At 45.5% G+C, this 16733-nt stretch overlaps 1 protein-coding gene across 1 annotated transcript in view; it reads left to right on the top strand.

The window, feature by feature from the left end:
* The window catches only part of LOC134608272 (1-phosphatidylinositol 4,5-bisphosphate phosphodiesterase gamma-1-like), a 170475-nt gene that overhangs the window by 138492 nt on the left and 15250 nt on the right, over positions 1 to 16733 (top strand). Inside the window, exons 18-25 of the mRNA XM_063450967.1 lie at positions 4900 to 5019; positions 5920 to 6103; positions 6762 to 6839; positions 9302 to 9405; positions 10249 to 10345; positions 10747 to 10831; positions 11832 to 11995; positions 15970 to 16066. Coding sequence (XP_063307037.1) covers positions 4900 to 5019; positions 5920 to 6103; positions 6762 to 6839; positions 9302 to 9405; positions 10249 to 10345; positions 10747 to 10831; positions 11832 to 11995; positions 15970 to 16066 — 929 coding nt within the window. The remainder of the gene's footprint in view (positions 1 to 4899; positions 5020 to 5919; positions 6104 to 6761; positions 6840 to 9301; positions 9406 to 10248; positions 10346 to 10746; positions 10832 to 11831; positions 11996 to 15969; positions 16067 to 16733) is intronic.

Genomic DNA, 16733 nt, shown 5'->3' with positions numbered 1-16733 from the left:
AGGGTTCAGTATTCAGTCTATTTAGAGCTGGGGGTTCAGTGTTCAGTCTATGAAGAGCTGCAGGGTTCAGTATTCAGTCTATTTAGAGCTGTGGGTTCAGTGTTCAGTCTATGAAGAGCTGCAGGGTTCAGTGTTCAGTCTATGGAGAGCTGCAGGATTCAGTGTTCAGTCTATGGAGAGCTGCAGGGTTCAGTATTCAGTCTATGGAGAGCTGCTGGGTGCAGTGTTCAGTCTATGGAGAGCTGCAGGGTTCAGTGTTCAGTCTATGGAGAGCTGCAGGGTTCAGTGTTCAGTCTATGGAGAGCTGCAGGGTTCAGTGTTCAGTCTATGAGGAGCTGCAGGGTTCAGTCTATAGAGAGCTGCAGGGTTCAGTGTTCAGTCTATGGAGAGCTGCAGGGTTCAGTATTCAGTCTATGGAGAGCTGCAGGGTTCAGTGTTCAGTCTATGGAGAGCTGCAGGGTTCAGTATTCAGTCTATGGAGTGCTGCAGGGTTCAGTATTCAGTCTATGGAGAGCTGCAGGGTTCAGTATTCAGTCTATGGAGAGCTGCAGGGTTCAGTGTTCAGTCTATGGAGAGCTGCAGGCTTCAGTGTTCAGTCTATAGAGAGCTGCAGGGTTCAGTGCTCAGTCTATGGAGAGCTGCAGGGTTCAGTATTCAGTCTATGGAGAGCTGCAGGGTTCAGTGTTCAGTCTATGGAGAGCTACAGGGTTCAGTATTCAGTCTATGAAGAGCTGCAGGGTTCAGTGTTCAGTCTACGGAGAGCTGCAGGGTTCAGTCTATGGAGAGCTGCTGGGTTCAGTGTTCAGTCTATGGAGAGCTGCAGGGTTCAGTATTCAGTCTATAGAGATCTGCAGGGTTCAGTATTCAGTCTATGGAGAGCTGCAGGGTTCAGTCTATGGGGAGCTGCAGGGTTCAGTATTCAGTCTATGGAGAGCTGCAGGGTTCAGTATTCAGTCTATAGAGAGCTGCAGGGTTCAGTTGTCAGTCTATGGAGAGCTGCAGGGTTCAGTCTATGGAGAGCTGCAAGGTTCAGTCTATGGGGAGCTGCAGGGTTCAGTCTATGGAGAGCTGCAGGGTTCAGTATTCAGTCTATGGACAGCTGCAGGGTTCAGTGTTCAGTCTATGGAGAGCTGCAGGGTTCAGTCTATGGAGAGCTGCAGGGTTCAGTCTATGGAGAGCTGCAGGGTTCAGTCTATGGAGAGCTGCAGGGTTCAGTCTATGGAGAGCTGCAGGGTTCAGTCTATGGAGAGCTGCAGGGTTCAGTGTTCAGTCTATGGAGTGCTGCAGGGTTCAGTATTTAGTCTATGGAGAGCTGCAGGGTTCAGTATTCAGTCTATGGAGAGCTGCAGGGTTCAGTATTCAGTCTATGGAGAGCTGCAGGGTTCAGTGTTCAGTCTATGGAGAGCTGCAGGCTTCAGTGTTCAGTCTATAGAGAGCTGCAGGGTTCAGTGCTCAGTCTATGGAGAGCTGCAGGGTTCAGTATTCAGTCTATGGAGAGCTGCAGGGTTCAGTGTTCAGTCTATGGAGAGCTACAGGGTTCAGTATTCAGTCTATGAAGAGCTGCAGGGTTCAGTGTTCAGTCTACGGAGAGCTGCAGGGTTCAGTCTATGGAGAGCTGCTGGGTTCAGTGTTCAGTCTATGGAGAGCTGCAGGGTTCAGTATTCAGTCTATAGAGATCTGCAGGGTTCAGTATTCAGTCTATGGAGAGCTGCAGGGTTCAGTCTATGGGGAGCTGCAGGGTTCAGTATTCAGTCTATGGAGAGCTGCAGGGTTCAGTATTCAGTCTATAGAGAGCTGCAGGGTTCAGTTGTCAGTCTATGGAGAGCTGCAGGGTTCAGTCTATGGAGAGCTGCAAGGTTCAGTCTATGGGGAGCTGCAGGGTTCAGTCTATGGAGAGCTGCAGGGTTCAGTATTCAGTCTATGGAGAGCTGCAGGGTTCAGTGTTCAGTCTATGGAGAGCTGCAGGGTTCAGTCTATGGAGAGCTGCAGGGTTCAGTCTATGGAGAGCTGCAGGGTTCAGTCTATGGAGAGCTGCAGGGTTCAGTCTATGGAGAGCTGCAGGGTTCAGTCTATGGAGAGCTGCAGGGTTCAGTGTTCAGTCTATGGAGTGCTGCAGGGTTCAGTATTTAGTCTATGGAGAGCTGCAGGGTTCAGTATTCAGTCTACGGAGAGCTGCAGGGTTCAGTGCTCAGTCTAGGAAGAGCTGCTGGGTTCAGTGCTCAGTCTATGGAGAGCTGCAGGGTTCAGTATTCAGTCTATGGAGAGCTGCAGGGCTCAATATTCAGTCTATGGAGAGCTGCAGGGTTCAGTGTTCAGTCTACGGAGAGCTGCAGGGTTCAGTCTATGGAGAGCTACTGGGTTCAGTGTTCAGTCTATGGAGAGCAGAAGGGTTCAGTATTCAGTCTATAGAGATCTGCAGGGTTCAGTATTCAGTCTATGGAGAGCTGCAGGGTTCAGTCTATGGGGAGCTGCAGGGTTCAGTATTCAGTCTATGGAGAGCTGCAGGGTTCAGTATTCAGTCTATAGAGAGCTGCAGGGTTCAGTCTATGGAGAGCTGCAGGGTTCAGTCTATGGGGAGCTGCAGGGTTCAGTCTATGGAGAGCTGCAGGGTTCAGTATTCAGTCTATGGAGAGCTGCAGGGTTCAGTGTTCAGTCTATGGAGAGCTGCAGGGTTCAGTCTATGGAGAGCTGCAGGGTTCAGTCTATGGAGAGCTGCAGGGTTCAGTCTATGGAGAGCTGCAGGGTTCAGTCTATGGAGAGCTGCAGGGTTCAGTCTATGGAGAGCTGCAGGGTTCAGTCTATGGAGAGCTGCAGGGTTCAGGCTATGGAGAGCTGCAGGGTTCAGTGCTCAGTCTATGGAGAGCTGCAGGGTTCAGTGTTCAGTCTATGGAGAGCTGCAGGGTTCAGTATTCAGTCTATGGAGAGCTGCAGGGTTCAGTCTATGGAGAGCTGCAGGGTTCAGTCTATGGAGAGCTGCAGGGTTCAGTCTATGGAGAGCTGCAGGGTTCAGTCTATGGAGAGCTGCAGGGTTCAGTCTATGGAGAGCTGCAGGGTTCAGTCTATGGAGAGCTGCAGGGTTCAGTCTATGGAGAGCTGCAGGGTTCAGTCTATGGAGAGCTGCAGGGTTCAGTCTATGGAGAGCTGCAGGGTTCAGTCTATGGAGAGCTGCAGGGTTCAGTCTATGGAGAGCTGCAGGGTTCAGTCTATGGAGAGCTGCAGGGTTCAGTCTATGGAGAGCTGCAGGGTTCAGTCTATGGAGAGCTGCAGGGTTCAGTCTATGGAGAGCTGCAGGGTTCAGTCTATGGAGAGCTGCAGGGTTCAGTCTATGGAGAGCTGCAGGGTTCAGTCTATGGAGAGCTGCAGGGTTCAGTCTATGGAGAGCTGCAGGGTTCAGTCTATGGAGAGCTGCAGGGTTCAGTCTATGGAGAGCTGCAGGGTTCAGTCTATGGAGAGCTGCAGGGTTCAGTCTATGGAGAGCTGCAGGGTTCAGTCTATGGAGAGCTTCAGGGTTCAGTGCTCAGTCTATGGAGAGCTGCAGGGTTCAGTGTTCAGTCTATGGAGAGCTGCAGGGTTCAGTCTATGGAGAGCTGCAGGGTTCAGTCTATGGAGAGCTGCAGGGTTCAGTGTTCAGTCTATGGAGAGCTGCAGGGTTCAGTGTTCAGTCTATGGAGAGCTGCAGGGTTCCGTGTTCAGTCAATGGAGAGCTGCAGGGTTCCGTGTTCAGTCAATGGAGAGCTGCAGGGTTCCGTGTTGAGTGTATGGAGAGCTTCAGGGTTCAGTGTTCAGTCTATGAAGAGCTGCAGGGTTCAGTGTTCAGTCTATGAAGAGCTTCAGGGTTCAGTGCTCAGTCTATGGAGAGCTGCAGGGTTCAGCATTAAAGAAACTCTATAGGGTCAGGATCACAAACATGAATTCCTGACACTATAATGTTAAAACTGCCATTTAGGTGGCTTGCCCCCTTACATCCCTTAAAAAGTAATATAACATTCCTTCTTTCCAGCACCGTGCAGGTCCACTGACACTAGACCTGCCCCCAAACCGCATAGGGGTTGGGGCGGGGCCAAACGCTAGTTTGGCAAATCAGCACCTCGTCATAGAGATGAATTGAATCAAGGAAAGTTCAGTATCTGCATGCAGAGGGTGGAGACACTGAATTGCAGTACTGCACACTGTGCAGAACTGCCCCAGGAAGCACCTCTTGTAGCCATCTGAGGAGTGTTTAATGCAAAAAGCCTGAAGGCAATGATTATATTCACCAGAACAAATACAATAAGCTGCATAATGTTCAATAAGCTGTAGTTATTCTGGTGACTAGAGTGTCCCTTTAACCCCTTAAGGACACACGACGTGTGTGACACGTCATGATTCCCTTTTATTCCAGAAGTTTGGTCCTTAAGGGGTTAAGGTTTAGTGTATGGAGAGTTAATTGCCCATCCCACCAATATTGTGTAGTCATGGAAATCACCTTTCTAGTTATTCACTAAACTGGGAATTTCTGGGAATGCACAATAATATCTATATTAATTCATTAACCTTGCCATTTCCCGCTCAGCTATTTAGTGAATAAAACTGATTATATTGGTGTTTAATTTTCGAAAGCCGGCAGGTAACTGTCTGTTTAATGGTGAACTTGGACACCTCAATCTCTGAGCCATATTCCTCCATCTCATCCATCAAGTTTCAATGATCTATTTGTTTGATGATTTATTTGTTGCTTCCAAGTGTGAGATTAGATGATTTAAGGTGGAGGTCGCTGGGTTACCCTGCGCTGTGAGTTGTCACCCAGTTATAGAGCTCAGCGTTACTGTCTCATACAGCAATCAGGAAGGGGGAGAGAACACGCAGTTTCCATATCTCACCCCTTACGTCCATCTTCAGCATTCTATCTGTATCTCTCAGGTGGTATCATGCCAACCTCACCCGCCTGCAGGCCGAGCACATGCTCATGAGGGTCCCGCGTGATGGCGCCTTCCTAGTGCGCAAGAGAAGCGAACCAAACTCATTTGCCATTTCCTTCAGGTGAGATTTACAGCCGTGGCAATCAGTTCCACCATTTATTTTATATATACCTTCTATCTAACTTTATTCTGTAAGGCGATGTAGGTATCTTGTCATCAATGAAATACCAGCAACCCATCCCTGTAATATAATCTCTACGGCGGTGCAGTAAAATGGCTCCACGGCGGCATCGTCCAATAAATAGAAATGTCAATGTGGAGATCCATCTTAACAGAAAAACTGAAAGAAACGTTATGTATTCAAACACTTTATAATGTGTCAGACGAATTATATCATTTCTATCAATTTAATTAAGAAAATAAGCAAACTGACTAAAATCTCCGAATCGCTCCCTAAAATGTAACTTGCATTTTGGTAAAAAGCTGATTTATACAGATTTGGAATTTGGATTGGATGGAATTTGGATATTTTCTGAGCTACCCAAAAGTGGACCTTAATGTCTCCAAATCAAGGCCTCAGTTGATAACATTTTAAAATTATTAAACAAAATATAAATATATTGAAAAAAAGATTGCATATTTAAAAAATTGTATGAAAGCAAGTATTAAAAGCGTCAGAATTGGAGAATTTTTACGATTGTCACTTTTGACCTCAGTCCTATACAATTTATCACAATTTATTAAATAAACTCTTTTATTGAACACCGTCCGGGTTATTTACTAAACTGAGAATTCAAAGTGAATTTTTAAATTGAAGGGAACAATTCTCTAAGGCAGCCATGTATTCAGTTTGGCTACGCTGCTTTGAAATCTGAAATTCACTTTGAATTCTCACATTAGTAAATATTGCTATTTTTGGGTTATTATGCCATCAGAGTCTGTTTGTCGCACTGGGCACTTGGTCAGATTTAAGGTAAGAAAAGATGTCTGGGTATTCCACCTGTCTGTTTAATTTGCTCAGGGCGGAGGGGAAGATCAAACACTGTCAGATTCAGCTGGAAGGCCGCCTCTTTATGCTGGGGAGCTCCGCTGAATTCGAGAGCCTCGTAGACCTCGTCAGTTACTATGAAACACACCCTCTGTATCGCAAGATGAAGCTGCGATATCCCATCAACGAGGAAGCCTTGGAGAAAATGGGGACCGCCGTGAGTTAACAGAACTGGCTCCAGCGTTCAGACATACTGATGGGGTTAATTAAACTAACAGGGGGTGGGAGGACATGTTATCATCTGTTAAATAATAATGCAGGATATGGCATTAAAGAACACTAGGTGGGGGCGCAAAAAGTCCTTCAGCCAAGTAGTAGAAACAAACACATTGAGAATTAAAATGCCCACAGAATCCCCAAATCTGTGCTGGGTTAGACATAATCAGGATCATTCTGTGACCCAGAATGGCCGAGCTGATATATTCCCAGTCTGGCTACATTACCTGCTTTCTTGCCAATTCCCATTGATCTCCTATTTAGTGGATGATCCCATTGCTCTCCCACGTCGAACGCTCTCTTCCCTTGGACTCCATTAATCAGTTATAATCAACCCAGTTACCTGGAGTTTCCCATATTAATGAAATAAAAGGGAAGTGGCTGGTTTGACTCTGAAATACCCCGGGTCCAGCATGGAGTCTGAAACGCTGCTTTGGTATGATAACATTTATTTCACTAACCCCACACATTGCACCCACTCTAAAATGTCCACCATGCCCACCTTTATCCTAATATCTCCAAGACTGCACAATGTTGGCCAAAATCTCACTCTTCTCGCACCTTAATTATCTAACATGTGGCAATGTCTTCCTCCCCAGGAACTGGACTATGGCGCTCTGTACGAAGTACGAACCCCCCACCTCTATGTAGAAGCTAATAAGATGCCCACCTCCAGGGTAAGACTGGCAATGTATTCACATGGTAACCAATTAAATAGTGTTCTTATTTACTATAAATATATATGTATATATACACGTAAAAATAAGTATTACTCGTTGTAACGGACCGTTTCAGCATAAAAGGGGAAAAATCCGTTTAGGCGATAATCCCCTTTAGATAGACCAGCAGCTACTATAAGCACCAAGTTCCCGAACTCCCAAACTACACGGATTCACCAACTCTCGAACAGCAGACACACGAACCCTGGAAGCAGCCGAACAGGAAAAGCAATACAAACAGCTTACACTCCTGGCAGTCGGCATACAGTCCCCTTTCCCCCAAGAAAGAGACACACTCCAGCTTCAGGGTTAAACAGCAACAACACTGATTTATTCACACACAGGCTTATATGAGATTCTCCCATGCAAGGGAGGGGTTTACAGTACACCAATCCAGTTTAAGGTACAACCCACACATCTCCTTCCTCCAACATATCTGTTAACACAATTAACAGGGACATAGTTTTACCCAAGTTTTGGATGTACCCTAAATACTTGGGGTACATCCACAAATCCAATATCTCCAGATAGCCCTAGTCTGGAGGAACAACATACGTTAAAATCAGCCCATTCGGATAAACGGTTCGGGAGTTATGGGACTTTAAAGTATTGACCGACCGCATGGGTAAAGTATCCGAAAACAGTTCCATGCATTTTGGCCCTGCGGTCGGTCACAATCAAGGGAATAGAAACAGGCGAATTGCCTGTGTTATAGAGCCTGGAGAGGGTTTGAATGAATTCCCTTGTTTGTGGGGTTCTTTCTACCGAACGGCGGGTCATTCGGTAGTTTCTATACGAATTTCTGGAAGTATGGAGGTCTCAGCGGTGTTTGCCTAGTCGAGTGTCCGATTTTAGTTCCAGACACTCGACGGCAAAACACCGCTGTTCGGTAGTTTAAGATGGCCGCCGCCACGTGTTCGTTTCCCGAATGGCGGCCACCCAGAGGACAAAGAATACATTACACTGATTGCCAATTACCCGTTTGCAACATTGTTGCAACCGGTAATTGGAGGCACACTTATTCCTGGGTGGTCTGGTTGTTCGGTAGTTTCACTCAATATACTGAAGGGAGTGATTCTACCGAACAATCAGATGAATGCTGCATACATATCCCAGGTTAAACTCAACACATAAATACATATGTAATATTAAAGGCAGTATACTGGAATATGCTCCACAGTCTTAAAGGGACAGTATCCCAAAAAGTCCCAATAGGTCCACGGATGGCCCTTAAAGGCCCAGTAGCAGTAATATAAACTATTACATGCCCAAAAATAGTTTTTACAGTGCAATATGTCCAGGGGCCATAGTCGCAGGGCAGGAGGCTAGCAACCAGGCTTCTCCAGTTCACAGTGGCGAAGTTGGTTTCGCCACACTCGTATTCTAATTCACATACAAATTATAATGTACTTAATTACCGGTATGTGTAAAATGGGAAAAGGACCTAAAATATAATATTAATTGGAGAATGGGGAGAGTTTGAAACGTGTCATATGTTTATTTTAACCCATTCAACACTAAGCAGTGTTCGTTTGGAAAAAATATTAACATATGATAAAACAGCAATTATGCGTTTAGGCTGCTGTTCAGACAAACATAAATATGTAAATTATGTAAATGTACAAACTTTTGATTTTTCATTCATTCAGAATGAAATCTTTAGACAATATACCGTATCCCTTTTCTTGCGATATTTCACAAAAGACCTTAAATGTTGGTATAAAATCAGAAAAACATTTTCCCACATATAGTAGATGTTCAATCACCTGGCTTATAGCTATAAGGACCATGAATGAGCAGTACAAGTTACTGAAACAGCATTATTGGGAGACTGACTGCACATAGAAGCCACTTACTAAATACAGTTAAATAAAACATTGCATGAAGATATTTAAAGTACCGTAGCAATCTGTAAACCTAATGTAAGCTATTACAAGACATATGGAAAATACCATTCTTCCCCCTTCCTACCCCAACTGTAGGAATGGTATGCCTTATGAAGCTTCCTTTACTGTTTGAAACGAGGGGGACTGTCATTTTTAACCCATTTGCAAACATTAAATGAGTGAATTACTTTCTACTACACGCTTGTAATCATTTTTGGAGAGTGAATGTATGTAAGTGAGACTGGTGATTTCAATGAAAGTAAACACATTTTTGGTAGTGATGGGTTATTGAAAATGTGGTGGCTGAAATAAAACAAGCGATTGACGAGCATGATGTCCCACACATGCGTATCCTCACTAACCTGTCAGTGACCGGGTATGGCTGGGGCAGTCCAACCAGGTCCTGTGTAGAAAAAAAAGACAGGATGGGGTTAGGATTCCTGGGGAAACTTGCAGAGGGGTCTTTATAGATAAGTATCTTATATAGAGCAGATATGATGTGATTTAGAGCATAACCTCTCCCTGTGTCCCCAGAGTATGGTGAAGGCCTTATACGACTACAAGGCCCAGCGTGAGGATGAATTGTCGTTCTGCAAACAAGCCATTATTCACAACGTGGACAAACAAGATGGAGGCTGGTGAGGTCCCGTTCAGTCTATATTCTCTCGGTGTGTGTATGAGCCGTGATGGCCTATGGATAGATGTTGTGTGTCAGGCCTATTATAACAATGGGAAATGTATTCAGGCAATTAGTCAAAGTTCTCCCTTCCTTAATAATAAATTCTAAGCGCTAGTGATGTTAGTGCACCAGGGCGGGCCGAAAAATATTCAGGACAAAAAGTACTCTGTGAAAAAGGCCACAGACTTTCATTGAAATAGGCGACTCTGAATTATTTGTAACAAAACGAGTCTACAGTCATTGTGGAGAGCTATGTGTAAAGCTAAGGAAAAAATACTGGATTCTTACACTCGCCGTTCCTCCATGTTTGCCGGCCAGAGGCTGCTGTGTAGGTGATTACACACTCATTGCAGAAACGTTACAAATTCAGAAAGCGTTAAACTGGTCAGCAGTACAAAGTATCGGTGAGTAGCAGCAATAGGGGGAAAACTATTAAATAAAGCTACAGGTTAGGTAACAAGCTTGGTGGAAAAGGGGCAATAATTGGGTACGCAGCACAGGTCTAAATCCAGGTATGATCAGGGAAGATCAGACGAATAAATGGATAAACAAGTAAGTCAGGGCAAACGGAGATACTGAAAAACAAAAACTACCAAAATCTGAGCTCCCGTGGTGTGGATTATCATTCTGCAGACAAACGTGAGCAGAATCTCTACTCGTACATACACATCGACTCCCCCAGTATCCTAACATTTTATAATTGTGTGTAACTTGTATTGGCGACAGCTGCGAATGGTCCAATGTGGCCCTAATATGCCATCTAACCATACAATCCATGTTATTATATATGACCCTACTTTAGGTGGCGAGGCGACTACGGGGGTAAGAAGCAACTTTGGTTTCCTGCAAATTACGTGGAGGAGGTTAACAGCATTATGACGCCAGATCAGGATGAGGCTGTGAGTGACAATAGAAGGGGGTAAGGGTGGGTAATTGCTATCAATATCAATCATTTGCTCAAATTCTACCAATCCCAACAGGGTTATTTACAAATGGGAGAATTGGTGGGGATTTAAATTGCATTTCAAGTTTAAGGCCACAATAATCAATCTGGAAAGGTCAGGTATACTTCCAGCTCTGCTATTGTAGTCTTAAATTTAACTTGGAATCCCAACAATTCTCATTTTTATAAATAACCCTTCAAAGGAATGCTCCAAGTCAGTAAAATGGATCCAGATGAACCATAATATAATATAATATAATATAATATACCGTAATATATATAGTATAAAAGTGTGTTTGAAATGATTCCGTCTCTTATTCATGAACGGATTCCCATTTTCTCTGTTTCTCAATCCAGTCGTTATTTTTTGGCCAGTCGGCAGAGAATAGCCCCCTGGGGAACTTTCTGAAAGGATTTATTGATGTTCCTTCCTGCCACGTGGGTGAGTCTAGAAATATATAGTATCCAAAACCGAGCTCGCTCCCAGGGCTCGTACATACCAGTTCAGTATATTTTAGTTGTGGATTTAACTTCAGATTATATTTGTGTATATATCTATATATTGTTGTCTTACTTTTATAGATTAACCTTGTTACAACCCACTGACTGTCAATCAGATAACCTGTCCTGTGGCTTCCTGGTTTGGTTAGCTCAAATTCAGGAGGCAGTAATTGCCCAGAGCACCTCCTTTGCAAAATACTTCTTGTTAAGCTGCATTGGGGAGTCTGTGATTGGACAGTCACAGAAAGTCTGGGCGGGGCTAGAAGGGGAGGACTTGTTAAGGCTGCAGACAAGAGATCTACAGCTTTTTTTTAGGTATAACGGCAGTAAAAAAAAAATTAAATGCATTCGTTTTATTTGGGGCATATCTACTAAACAGTGATTTTTTAATTTAATTTTTTTTGGAGTGTTCTTTCCACTTAACCCCATTTAAGGTATAATTTGCTTATCCCTTAATTTGCCTTTATCTATTTAGAATCTGCTTAGTCACTTGCATGCTTTGTCCATGAATTCATCCAAATCTCTGAAAGTAATATCATCCTCAGACGATATTTACTCATCCTAATTTGTCCCACGCAAACACTGACCCAGAATTTTGATATTTCAAGATTATTTATAAATTGATTAAAGTGCGTTGGACAGATCCCAGAGAGCCTTCACTTTCAACGTTTTGTCCAATTTATCGTACGTGTCCAGGGATACACAGTGATCTAGATTGCGACACTAAGACTGATTGGAGTGTCTATTGTATCTATTACAATACATTGCGGCCGATATGCTGGTTACGATGTCAGTACTGGGGATCTGTTACAATGTGTTGTCCTGGTGATGGTACTTTATATGTATTACAATATGTTGTAGTGGTTATGGTGATTGTGCTGTCTGTACATTGTGATTCATATCATACTGAAGATATTTAGCCCTGTCAATACTTCTGCCAGTCCTTTCTAAGGAAGGAAGAAGCTCCAGACCCTACGTTTTCACCATCCACTCCCAGCAGATGTCCCACCCGTCACAGGCGCTGGATGTGGCAGCTGACACGCTAGAGGAGCTCAATGACTGGATTTCAAAGATCAGGGAGGCCACGCAGAACGCAGACGCCAGGGTGAGCTCATCAATGTTTACACAGACTGCACCAGCATCACTACTGATATTCATTCTCCATGTGTGCCACTAGGGGGCTCTGATATTCATTCTCCATGTGTGCCACTAGGGGGCGCTGATATTCATTCTCCATGTGTGCCACTGGGGGCTCTGATATTCATTCTCCATGTGTGCCACTAGGGGGCTCTGATATTCATTCTCCATGTGTGCCACTAGGGGGCTCTGATATTCATTCTCCATGTCTGCCACTAGGGGAAGCTGATATTCATTCTCCATGTGTGCCATTAGGGGGCTCTGATATTCATTCTCCATGTGTGCCACTAGGGGGCTCTCATATTCATTCTCCATGTGTGCCACTAGGGGAAGCTGATATTCATTTTCCATGTGTGCCACTAGGGGGCGCTGATATTCATTCTCCATGTGTGCCACTAGGGGGCGCTGATATTCATTCTCCATGTGTGCCACTAGGGGGCTCTGATATTCATTCTCCATGTGTGCCACTGGGGGCTCTGATATTCATTCTCCATGTGTGCTACTAGGGGGCTCTGATATTCATTCTCCATGTGTGCCACTGGGGGCTCTGATATTCATTCTCCATGTGTGCCACTGGGGGCTCTGATATTCATTCTCCATGTCTGCCACTAGGGGAAGCTGATATTCATTCTCCATGTGTGCCATTAGGGGGCTCTGATATTCATTCTCCATGTGTGCCACTAGGGGGCTCTCATATTCATTCTCCATGTGTGCCACTAGGGGAAGCTGATATTCATTTTCCATGTGTGCCACTAGGGGGCGCTGATATTCATTCTCCATGTGTGCCACTAGGGGGCGCTGATATTCATTCTCCATGTGTGCCACTAGGGGGCTCTGATATTCATTCTCCATGTGTGCCACTGGGGGCTCTGATATTCATTCTCCATGTGTGCCACTGGGGGCTCTGATATTCATTCTCCATGTGTGCCACTGGGGGCTCTGATATTCATTCTCCATGTGTGCTACTAGGGGGCTCTGATATTAATTCTCCATGTGTGCCACTGGGGGCTCTGATATTCATTCTCCATGTGTGCCACTGGGGGCTCTGATATTCATTCTCCACGTGTGCCACTAGGGGGCTCTGATATTCATTCTCCATGTGTGCCACTAGGGGGCTCTGATATTCATTCTCCATGTGTGCTACTAGGGGGCTCTGATATTCATTCTCCATGTGTGCCACTGGGGGCTCTGATATTCATTCTCCATGTGTGCCACTAGGGGGCTCTGATATTCATTCTCCATGTGTGCCACTGGGGGCTCTGATATTCATTCTCCATGTGTGCTACTAGGGGGCTCTAATATTCATTCTCCATGTCTGCCACTAGGGGAAGCTGATATTCATTCTCCATGTGTGCCACTAGGGGGCGCTGATATTCATTCTCCATGTGTGCCACTAGGGGGCTCTGATATTCATTCTCCATGTGTGCCACAAGGGGGCTCTGATATTCATTCTCCATGTCTGCCACTAGGGGGCGCTGATATTCATTTTCCATGTGTGCCACTAGGGGGCTCTGATATTCATTCTCCATGTGTGCCACTAGGGGGCTCTGATATTCATTCTCCATGTGTGCCACTGGGGGCTCTGATATTCATTCTCCATGTGTGCCACTAGGGGGCTCTGATATTCATTCTCCATGTCTGCCACTAGGGGAAGCTGATATTCATTTTCCATGTGTGCCACTAGGGGGCGCTGATATTCATTCTCCATGTGTGCCACTAGGGGGCGCTGATATTCATTCTCCATGTGTGCCACTAGGGGGCTCTGATATTCATTCTCCATGTCTGCCACTAGGGGGCGCTGATATTCATTCTCCATGTCTGCCACTAGGGGGCGCTGATATTCATTCTCCATGTGTGCCACTAGGGGGCTCTGATATTCATTCTCCATGTGTGCCACTGGGGGCTCTGATATTCATTCTCCATGTGTGCCACTAGGGGGCTCTGATATTCATTCTCCATGTGTGCCACAAGGGGGCTCTGATATTCATTCTCCATGTCTGCCACTAGGGGGCGCTGATATTCATTTTCCATGTGTGCCACTAGGGGGCGCTGATATTCATTCTCCATGTGTGCCACTAGGGGGCGCTGATATTCATTCTCCATGTGTGCCACTAGGGGGCTCTGATATTCATTCTCCATGTCTGCCACTAGGGGGCGCTGATATTCATTTTCCATGTGTGCCACTAGGGGGCGCTGATATTCATTCTCCATGTGTGCCACTAGGGGGCTCTGATATTAATTCTTCATGTGTGCTACTAGGGGGCTCTGATATTCATTCTCCATGTCTGCCACTAGGGGGCGCTGATATTCATTCTCCATGTGTGCCACTAGGGGGCTCTGATATTCATTCTCCATGTGTGCCACTAGGGGAAGCTGATATTCATTCTCCATGTGTGCCACAAGGGGGCTCTGATATTCATTCTCCATGTCTGCCACTAGGGGGCGCTGATATTCATTTTCCATGTGTGCCACTAGGGGGCGCTGATATTCATTCTCCATGTGTGCCACTAGGGGGCGCTGATATTCATTCTCCATGTGTGCCACTAGGGGGCTCTGATATTCATTCTCCATGTCTGCCACTAGGGGGCGCTGATATTCATTTTCCATGTGTGCCACTAGGGGGCGCTGATATTCATTCTCCATGTGTGCCACTAGGGGGCTCTGATATTAATTCTTCATGTGTGCTACTAGGGGGCGCTGATATTCATTCTCCATGTCTGCCACTAGGGGGCGCTGATATTCATTCTCCATGTGTGCCACTAGGGGGCTCTGATATTCATTCTCCATGTGTGCTACTAGGGGGCTCTAATATTCATTCTCCATGTGTGCTACTAGGGGGCTCTAATATTCATTCTCCATGTGTGCTACTAGGGGGCTCTAATATTCATTCTCCATGTCTGCCACTAGGGGGCGCTGATATTCATTCTCCATGTGTGCCACTAGGGGGCGCTGATATTCATTCTCCATGTGTGCCACTAGGGGGCTCTGATATTCATTCTCCATGTGTGCTACTAGGGGGCTCTAATATTCATTCTCCATGTGTGCTACTAGGGGGCTCTAATATTCATTCTCCATGTGTGCTACTAGGGGGCTCTAATATTCATTCTCCATGTCTGCCACTGGGGGCTCTGATATTCATTCTCCATGTGTGCCACTAGGGGGCGCTGATATTCATTCTCCATGTGTGCCACTAGGGGGCTCTGATATTCATTCTCCATGTGTGCCACTAGGGGGCGCTGATATTCATTCTCCATGTGTGCCACTAGGGGAAGCTGATATTCATTCTCCATGTGCGCCACTAGGGGGCACTGATATTCATTCTCCATGTGTGCCTCTAGGGGGCACTGATATTCATTCTCCATGTCTTTTACTAGGGGGCTCTGATATTCATTCTCCATGTGTGCCACTAGGGGGCACTGATATTTATTCTCCATGTGTGCCACTAGGGGGCTCTGATATTCATTCTCCATGTCTGCCACTAGGGGGCTCTGATATTCATTCTCCATGTGTGCCACTGGGGGGCTCTGATATTCATTCTCCATGTGTGCCACTAGGGGGCGCTGATATTCATTCTCCATGTGTGCCACTAGGGGGCTCTGATATTCATTCTCCATGTGTGCCACTAGGGGGAGCTTATGTTCATTCTACAATACTGTTATACTGTCTATGAGACACACTGTTATTTTTCCTAGATGTCCCTAGTAGACATTGAGTCTCTTTCTCCAGTGTTGCAATAAGCATAGACTGATATTTACACAGTGTATGTTACTCTATACAATCTATGGATGTGGGAGACACAGGACTGACTTTATGGAATAATATGGAATTAACAGATTTACACAGCAACGTGTATTGTAATCCAGTTCCATTCATGTTTATTCTGATATTCTTTGTTCAGTTTATTTAAGTAAAGTTTATTCAGTGAGTGTTCTGTCTCCACAGATGCAGGAAGGTAAAATCATGGAACGGAGGAAGAAAATTGCTCTGGAGCTGTCGGAGCTGGTGGTGTACTGTCGCCCTGTACCCTTCGATGAAGAAAGTATGTATTGTAACTAATTCTCTGATCGCTTGCTGTGTTATCCGTCTCCCATCAGATGTAAATACTCTAATAAGTAACCTCTCAAGTGCCAGACAGTGTTAAGTGTAATCCTTAACGTCTCAAATATTAGAGGGTGCCGTGAGTGTAATTCTTAACCTTCGACGGAGAGTAAAGTCTGTGTATAACTCAGTGCCACGCTGTGCCATTCAAGTATAGATATAGCGGATTAAAGGAGAGTGTGAGCCCAGCCGGGGCAGTCTCCTATAACTCAATGCCACGCTGTGCCATTCGAGTATTGATATAACGAATTAAAACAGAGTGTGAGCCCAGCCGGGGCAGTCTCCTATAACTCAATGCCACGCTGTGCCATTCGAGTATTGATATAGCGGATTAAAGGAGAGTGTGAGCCCAGCCGGGAGAGTCTCCTATAACTCAATGCCACGCTGTGCCATTCGAGTATTGATATAGCGAATTAAAACAGAGTGTGAGCCCAGCCGGGGCAGTCTCCTATAACTCAATGCCACGCTGTGCCATTCGAGTATTGATATAGCGGATTAAAGGAGAGTGTGAGCCCAGCCGGGAGAGTCTCCTATAACTCAATGCCACGCTGTGCCATTCGAGTATTGATATAGCGGATTAAAGGAGAGTGTGAGCCCAGCCGGGAGAG

Source organism: Pelobates fuscus, chromosome 4 (assembly GCF_036172605.1).
Source record: "Pelobates fuscus isolate aPelFus1 chromosome 4, aPelFus1.pri, whole genome shotgun sequence".
In the NCBI taxonomy this organism is placed as follows: Eukaryota; Metazoa; Chordata; class Amphibia; order Anura; family Pelobatidae; genus Pelobates; species Pelobates fuscus.
Note: the sequence above shows the minus strand (reverse complement) of the source record. Positions and strands in the feature narration are given on the sequence as shown.